Below are 9,331 nucleotides of genomic sequence, written 5' to 3'. Positions count from 1 at the left end.
AGTATTTATAATAATCTGTTCACTGAGAATTTGATTAGGTAATTTTTCAATGTTGTTAAATATAAAGGACTAGAAGCCCAGTGCACAAAGATTTGCGCAATAGGCCTTCCTTCCCCTGGCTGCTGGCACCGGTTTTCCTCCGGCATCTGGGACCCAGGCCGTTGGTCTGGCCGCAGCAGAGAAGCCAAGCCTCTTCCGTCTTCACCCTTCACTCTTCACTCCAGCCGGAGCCTTCATTCTTCGCTCCTCTGCGCCTGTGTATGAAAATTAACTGCCATCTTTGTTGGGTTAATTTGCATAGTCTCTCTGTTTGGCTGGTGGGTGTAGCGGAGTGACACCAATTTGCATATTTCTCTTTTATGAGTGTAGATATAGATGATTTTCTCCTGCTTCCCTGGCTGCTGTCTTCTCTGACTGCTTTGTAGGCTTATCCTTGAACAACAGGCCATTATGTGAACTGGTTTGAGTTCCTTAAGGCTCCTAAGGTCCTCTCCTGTCAGGACTCCTCTTCTACACTTTTGGCTTCAGTTATCACCCATATGCAAATTGCTCTAGATCTTAACTCTCCTATAAGCTACGGCTATATATGGAGATACCAGTCTTATATCTACTCTTGAGTGTCTTGAAACTAAACTCATTATCTCATCTTTCAGTGATCCTTATTCGGTGAATGGCATACTCATTTAGTTGTACAAGCCACAAATGGAGGAGTTTTCCTTGGCATCTCTTTCCCCACCTCTGTATATCTAATTGATCATTTTATTTTGTTGGTTGTACCTGCCCAATATCTATGGTGTCATGTAATCCAGGTTTAAATCCTAGTTGCTTCCTGCCAGCTGTATGATCTTGGCAAGTTACTAGGTATTTTTTTTCTTTTTTAGGTTAAATATCTCTGAGCTTCTTCAATTATTTGCTCATTTGACATGTTTTTGTGTTTCATTAGTTTCTTTGTCAGGAATATAACCCCCATTGTTTCAGTGAAAGGAAAGCCCATATTTGGGCCTTAAAGTTAAAATAATATTTTAAAGTGGAAATATGGTATACATCAAATTGTGTGTAATACAATTTCTATCATTTAAATACAGTTGCAGTTGTGGTTGGACAATCCAAAGATTCAGCTGACTTTTGAGGCTACTCTCCAACAATTAGAAGCACCTTACAACAGTAAGTAATGTGTTCAGTAGAACTAGTTTTGGACTGGATTATGAAAATTGACATTTCCTTCCAGGAACCTCATGGCTCCTTAATCTTTTTAATTTGTATTTTCATCTTATTTCACCTTGTACTGTGCAAAAATGAGCCTTGTAGAAAAGCTGTTTTGTATGCTTGTAAGTGTTTCCTGGTTTTTTAAATTGTAGCGACAGATGAGTGAGTTTAAGAGATTGCCCTAATGATTTTCCTAGACCTGTGGTCCAGCTTTACTCCATGGAGTACTTCATTGGTGTTCAGTTGACTGGCTATCTAGCTTTCTCATTTCCTAGTTGGCACTAACGAAATCTTGTAAAGTTTTTGCCAAAGTAAATGAGCATAATATTACATTAAGAAGGGTTTGTTTTGACTTTTATTTCATTGTAATTATGTGTTACGCATTTTGTACTACCTCATAAACTTGGTTCTAAGAATCACTTTTCTAAAGGAGTCACATGACCTGAAGGTTGTGGAAAAGATGTACAGAATGCTTTCATGATGGAGAAATAGAGTTAAAAAGTATTTTGTTTAAACTGCTAAAAATATAAACATGTTTTTAACTTCATTTATTCTATAGGTGATACTGTGCTTGTCCACCGAGTTCACAGCTATTTAGAGCGTCACGGTCTTATCAACTTCGGCATCTATAAGAGGATAAAACCCCTCCCAAGTAAGGACCTGGCCACTGCATTCCTGATTTTGTTACCGTTCTAGGACTTGGTTTTATTTCCAGGAGGCTTTTAGCATTTTATTTTGATTTCTAAGTCTATATTTGGAGTTAAAATATTCCAGAGTTCATCTTAAAGGTCAAAATCAAAATTTTTTCATAAATGCATTTTCTATAATTTCTGGTTTGATAGGTACTTCGTAAAGGTATTAGACTTCCAATTTAAGAAGAATCAATTAAAATATAAAATTTATTAAAGATGAGAGAAGTGAGTTATAAAAACAGGAGGTTGGAGGTTGGAGGTTGGAGGTTTTCATTGACTAGTTTTTTCATACTGCTGAAGTTTGCATTTCTTCTTTTTACATACTATTTACCCCTTTCACGGTCTCCAGATAATATCTACCAGAGATCCAGGAGATAGGAATATTTTGAGAATTAGTTAATTAAATAATTAGTTGTTTTAAAAATACATTTATTTTTGATGCTTTAATCATTCTTCCTAAAGGGATACTGAATACTGTAGAAGTCAAGCTTAAAGAAAATAGCTTTAAGGATAAAGAGGGTGGCTGATTAAATTGTCATAGTGTAATTGTGAGGTAATGAAGCAGGTTATTTACAGTAAATTAACACAGGTCACACATACTGAAAAAATGAGAAAGTAAATCCCAACATAAAGGATTTCACTTATAAATTTTCAACATTGAATTAAAGTTTGAGTTCTATATATTTGCTAATTTATATTCAGACTAGTGGCCCAGTGCACAGATTCGTACACATTGAAAGGAAATTAATTAGAAGAAATATTTTAATAACACTGTTTACCCTTTCTCTATAATAGAAGTGTCAGAGATGAAAGAAAATTAGTAACATGTATATGAAAATAATATATAAGTTGATAAATAATAACATGATATAACAACAATGAAGACATATAAAACATATAAAAAACAACAAAAACATGATATAAAAACAATGATAAGTTGATAAATTTAAAAAACAACAAAAACATGATATAAAAACAATAAGTTGATAAACTTATTCTAATATATTCCACATTAAGAGTAAAAACTCTTCGAACTTGAAAGAAAGCAACATATAACTGACCATGTTCAAAAACGTGTTCAAGTAGGAATATTCCTACTCTGTCTAGATTGGCGCCAGCGAGAGCTTTACTGGTATATGTACCATGCATGTGCAAATCAGCATTTATTTTTAAATTGCCAGTACACGTCATATGACTGACAGACGGTCACTTAGCCTTTTATATATATAGATTCTATATTTTGAAAATAGCTGAATTGTTTACTTGGTAAGACATTATGACATGTTAAGAAGTTTTCATGATAAAATACCATAATTACAAACTCAAACCTACAACAAAATATTCTAATTTTTGTTCATTTTTTGCTTTTAGCTAAAAAGACAGGAAAGGTAATTATTATAGGCTCTGGAGTCTCAGGCTTGGCAGCAGCTCGTCAGTTACAAAGTTTTGGGATGGATGTCACGCTTCTGGAAGCTAGGGTAAGTATTTTATTTGGGGTTTAGAAGCCTGACCTAAAGGAAGTTATCTATTGCAAATTAAGAAATCATAACTTGAACTAAACCAAATTGATTTGTATTAATGCTCTTAAAAGTATCTTGGATAGTGTTATTTATATGGAAGCACTTTGACAGTAAAGCTTTGAAAAGCTTAGGATTTAGAAAGTGTAAATGATCTGCATATCCTTTTGATGGATATTTGCAGGTCATGGGGCTTCACGGACGTATCCTTTGCAGGAGGCAGTGTTCTTAGGAGTGGAGCACAGTGAACTGTCTTCTTGTTTGGCAGTCAACGAAAAGGAATTGGTTCTCAGGTAGCAACCATCTTTTAGGGCCTACTGAAGCCAAGATACTGGTTCCTCTCTCATTAGCCCTAGAGAGAGGTGGAAACTACTAGCAAGGGAGGAAAGGGATGATGGCACAGAGTGGAAAAAAGGATGTCATGTTAGAACCCTACTATTTAAATTACCTTCATTAGTGAGTTCTGAAGTTTAATTATCTTCCAGTGGCTTCAAGGCCTTCCTGGACTCCCACTGTTTAAACAATACTGCTCAATCTGGCCCCTGGGTCTTGGTTGGAGCTTTGTCCTGTACACCAGCAGCTTCTGGGTTTCCATTCTCCTTCAGGGCACATACCTGTGTTGCAGGTTTGATCCCCTCTCAGGGCAAGTCGGGGAGGCAGCCAATCGATGTTTTTCTCTTTCTCCCTCTCCCTTCCTTTCTCTAAAATTAATTTAAAATAAATTAATTAAAAAATAAATAAACACTTCTCAGGGTAACCTAAACAACCTAAAATTTTATAAAATCTGTAGTACAATCCAAATTGCTATTTATAAATTGCTAATTTATTTACTTATTTTTTAAAATATGTTTTTATTTATTTCAGAGAAAGGAAGAGAGAGGGAGAGAGAGATAGAAACATCAGTGATGAGCGAGAATTGATTGGCTGCCTCCTGCACACCCTCTTCTGGGGATGGAGCCTGCAACCTGGCTATGTGCCCTGACCGGGAATCAAACAGTGACCTGGTTCATGGGTTGAAGCTCAACCACTGAGCCACACTGGGTTGGGCTAAATTGATAATTTTTAAAAAATAGTCTTTTCAAATATGGGGAAATCAGAAGTAAATAATTTCTGATATAGTCTTACTAAAAATATTTTATTCATTAACTAAGAAAATATTTCTGTGTCCTCTGTGTCCTGTGCACTAAAAATACAGTAAGGAATGATAGAATCATTATGATTCCTACCCAAGTGGAGTTTTAACCCAGTTTACAGGTTTTTGTTTTGTTTGCTTGGAGTTTGCATGTCTGTATTTATCCATAATTGAAATATCCCTGCAGCCCAGTAAGGTTGTCCCATACTTGAAAGACCCTAGTCAGCAGAGATAAGCCGTGCCTATTTAGGAATGAGAGGTATTGTTAATAGTTCATGCTCATTAGACACTGCCCCGGGCACGGACCTGTTCTGGAGAACCATTTATCAAACAAATCATCTATCACATCATTCTAAGCTGACTTTGGGCACTGGAGGGCAATAGCAGGAAATCAGTGGTAGAAAGATGGTGTTTAGTTGGAATTTCTTAATAGATATTTTCTATGCGTGTGACCCTTGCTTAGCCTGTTCACTAGTGGTATTAGAGACAGCTGGATAGAGAGACAGCAGTACCTATTACTAAATATGTCTTCTGACTCCCAAATTGTTTTTCCTATTTCACATTGTAATTCCATACCTTTCTGTATGTCATTCGTTACCTAACCTCTCCCATTTAAACTCCATTTGCTCTTTGTGCCACTATACTGTTTGTTGCATTCCATGTAAACTCTAAACTACACTTTTCATTTTAAATTATAAGAAGACAGAGGCCTGGGGCATACCATGCCCGGTTCTTATGGTTAAAATATAATTGGTGATTTTAGCCATTTAATTTCTGAAAAACAGGATCGTGTAGGTGGACGAGTTGCCACATTTCGCAAAGGAAACTATGTAGCTGATCTTGGAGCCATGGTAGTAACAGGTCTTGGTAAGTAGTTTTGTGCTATAATATACTTCTGAGGTCCATAAGGTTGTTTACTGGTAAGCTTATATTTTAAAGCTATAGATGCAATTTTAAAATATATTGACTTAGGATGCTATTCTTAGTATTAGTGAGAGGTAAACTGACACATAGGCTTCCTGAAAGAATATATGAGTGTGTGCAAAATTTAAACTGTACAGACATTTGGACCTAGCAGATCCAGCTCTGGGAAATTATCCTAAGACAATAAACAAGTGGACCATCTTATGTTTGGAGCATTTTTAATGTGGCACAGCAGAACATTGGAAACCTCAGATTAGAAGATGAAATTGTTACACATGAGAACTATACAGCCACTAAAAATTATGTAACTCCATATTAACATGAAAGGATGTCCACAATGTATGCTAAGTTGTAAAAAGATTACAAAACAATACATGTGTTATGTATGATCCTTTTGTGTGTGTGTATCTAATTTTATGCACATAAAATCTGGAAGATTCTAGTGTTAACTAACTGGGACTATAGGTAGCTTTTTTGCTTTCTTCTTTATGCTTATCTTACACATTTGTTTTACTTGTGGATATATATATGTAAATAAAATACACAAGTTTAGGTATTTTAAATTTGGTAAAAATATTTTTGCTTTGAGGTTTTTGTTTTCTTTTCATAGGTGTGTTGAATTTAATCATTTGAGTTTTTCCTAGGAGGGAATCCCATGGCTGTGGTCAGCAAACAAGTAAATATGGAACTGGCCAAGATCAAGCAAAAATGCCCACTTTATGAAGCCAATGGACAAGCTGTAAGTGGAGGACAAACAGAACTTTTCAAAATTTCTTTGGCTCACTTGAAAACATTTTCAGGGATAATGTCTGGGTGAATATATACACATATACATATCAACTGAGGGCAGAAATTGTATAACATATTCTGATTGTTCCTTAATTCTAAGCTTTATTAGGAAGGGATTATTGTTACATATATGCCAGTTTAAGCATTTATCTTTAGCTATTTAATGAAGGCTAGCTAGTCAGTCTTTTTATTTAGTTGTGGCCACCTACTCCAAGAGACCTATGTAATTGACACCTGATTCTTCCTTTCTTCGTATTGTGCATCCCATCATTTGCTTTAGCTCCATGTGCTCTTTATGACTTCATTTTTGTGTTTGTAGACTTAAGTTTTTAACGGGCTAATAGCCAAATTGTGGTACTTAGCCAGTGCTTATGTAGGTAATTGTTGATCCAGATGCATAGGAACTTCCTATACTTAGTATGGCAGTAGAATGGAAGTGGTGTTCAGTATGGGAGAGTGACAGTAACAACTGTATGATAGGCTTAGACCAAGCATGTTAAACTCAAAGGCTAACATGGGCCAGCTAAACAAGGTTTAAGTTGATGTGGGCCGCAAAAAACAAAAGCTTCAATTTTCATAGAAACGTAGGTTTATTTCGATAGAGACATGCTGAATACAAAGGGCTGAAATAAATGAGTAATAATTAACATAAAATAATAGAACATTTTAATAAAAATTAATATTTTTTTCTTGAACATTAACTTACCAGACACTGAATAACTGCACAAATTAATAAGCATAACACAAACCTATTTTTCTTGTTCTCCGAAAGTGAAATATTTTCTGTTGCGCACACCAAACCAATCAGTCCAAGATTAATGATGTGGCAATCGGCTGCTAAAATATTCGCTGCTAGTATTACTGGAGAGAAACGGTGCACCTGCGCAAAAGGCACGTAAGGGAAATGAATGCAACACAATTATAGTAATCAGTCATTAGCGAACGTTGTAGTTCATTATTAATAATTATGTATAACAGGATATTGTAAAAGTTGTTACGAAATTTTTATTGTAACGTTTCTTACATACTGTTATATTGGCTGGGCTGCAAAAATATTCTTTGTGGGCCGTGAGTTTGACATTTTGGCTTAGACTATGTAAGTCAATCCTAAATTTTAGGAGTGAGTGAAATTCAAAAGTTTATATTCAGCAGAAGTTGACCAGCTCCCCTATCAGGAGCAATGGTGTCTACAATTCTGAGGAAGGGAAGTTTTGCCATATGTGTATGTGTATGTATATATATAGCAGTTTGGCTTTTGTTATTAAAAGTGGTAAGATCCCAACTTTAGATCCCATGGGGCATTCTAAGCCATTTCTCTAAACCAGGGGTCCTCAAACTTTTTAAACAGGGGGCCAGTTCACTGTCCCTCAGACCGTTGGAGGGCCGGACTATAGTTAAAAAAAAAACTATGAACAAGTACCTATGCACACTGCACATATCTTATTTTGAAGTAAAAAAACAAAACGGGAACAAATACAATATTTGTATTTGCATGCGGCCCACAGGCCGTAGTTTGAGGACCCCTGCAAATCTTTAAGCTTTATGGCGTTAATATCAGAGAAGGACAGACTTTCAGGGAATGCCTTAGTTCCCATCTCCACCATTCTGGCAGAATTCGCAAAATAGAATTAGATTAAAAGGATGAAGGAGAAGTTAATGCAACAACTTAATAAACTTTTACTATTCTGCAAAGATATATAAAGGGATATAGAGTCGAATAAGACATTCCCTGCTATGTAAGATGCCACAGTGGAGTGGGACTTGAACACAAATAATTATTTTCCGACTTTTTATTATGGAAATTTTCAAGCATATACAAAAGTAGAAAGAGTGCAATAACGGACTTCTATTTTTCCACTCCAATCTTGTTTATCTGTCCAGCCCCCTCTTTTGTCTGGAGTAAGCATATCACAGTTAGTCAGGTATTTATTGAACATTTGCCAAAATCTAGGCCCTGTCTTAAGCACTGAAGATGTTTTCTTTGCCTTCAAGGGGCCTAACTTCTAGTGACTCCAGATGTCTTATATGAACTTGAGAGCATCAGCAGTAATAGCTGTCAGTAAAATCAAAGTGATTTCCCCCCTTAATCATATTACTCATGCCCATTCCAATAACACGAAAAACAGGCAGATTTGCCAAGAGTTAGGTAGAAGAATAAGTTGCTACTGAAGAGCCAAGGAGAGAGTCTGTTGAGGTGGGAGGGGCAAGGGAGGGGAGAGATTAGAGGGAAGGAGAGCATTTGTGAAGGTGGCTTAGGACTTTAACATGGTTGTGGAGGGAAAGGCATTGAAGGCAGAACTAAATTTGTCTAAGAGAAGTCTCTGAAAGACGATAGGATTGTGCTGGTGAGGGACTGATGTTATGTAAAGCCAACGTTTATGGGGGAGGCTGTGGCTTCCTAGGCTCATTTGTTGGTTGGGACTTCACAAGGTTTAGAGTAGGGGAAGCAACATGAACAGAGCAGTGTTTTGGGTAGACAAGTAGTGGTTTAGAGAATTGAATTGAGGAAGCAAGGCCTCTAAAGTGGATTGCATTAGACCTCAAGAAGTAACGGGATTGAAATCAGAGATGCTCACTGATTATTGCGACTGCCTTTTTCCTTAGATTTTCCTGAATGGAGCACTTAGCTTCATGTAGTGTAACAGTAAAAGGAAAGTTTTATTTTGGTAGAGATATCTAGAGAATTATATGAGCTTTAATATATCTTAAAAATTTTTTTTTCTAAATAGTATATCTCTCAAGTGTGGCCTATAACCAGCTGCCCATCCATGAACGAACTGTTGGTTACTACTATGGGTGGAGGTAAAGAGCTAACTCCAGAATATAAATAAACGACATTATTAACCACGCTGTTAGTTCAGATGATGACTTTTTTTTGGTAGCAAGACTTTTTCATTGAAGGAAGCAATGTGTTAATTTAGGTTCTGGCATAAACTCCTAGTGAGGGGACTGAAAACGATTGTTGCCCTGGCCGGCGTGATCACACACCAAAGGGTCTCAGGTTCGATGGCTGGTCAAGGGCACATATCTGGGTTGGAGGCTCACCAGGATCAGCCCTTTGAGTAGCTCTG

General features: G+C 36.5%; 1 protein-coding gene across 4 annotated transcripts in view; it reads left to right on the top strand.

Moving 5' to 3' along the window:
• Positions 1–9,331, top strand: part of KDM1A (lysine (K)-specific demethylase 1A) — a 64,587-nt gene that overhangs the window by 32,999 nt on the left and 22,257 nt on the right. For all 4 annotated transcript variants that reach the window (XM_006777579.1, XM_006777582.2, XM_006777581.2 and 1 more), the window contains 5 exons: positions 1,086–1,164; positions 1,766–1,858; positions 3,270–3,376; positions 5,333–5,414; positions 6,116–6,210. In XM_006777579.1, the coding sequence (XP_006777642.1) occupies positions 1,086–1,164; positions 1,766–1,858; positions 3,270–3,376; positions 5,333–5,414; positions 6,116–6,210 (456 nt within the window). The remainder of the gene's footprint in view (positions 1–1,085; positions 1,165–1,765; positions 1,859–3,269; positions 3,377–5,332; positions 5,415–6,115; positions 6,211–9,331) is intronic.

This window comes from Myotis davidii, unplaced genomic scaffold (assembly GCF_000327345.1).
Source record: "Myotis davidii unplaced genomic scaffold, ASM32734v1 scaffold149, whole genome shotgun sequence".
NCBI lineage: Eukaryota > Metazoa > Chordata > Mammalia > Chiroptera > Vespertilionidae > Myotis > Myotis davidii.
Note: the sequence above shows the minus strand (reverse complement) of the source record. Positions and strands in the feature narration are given on the sequence as shown.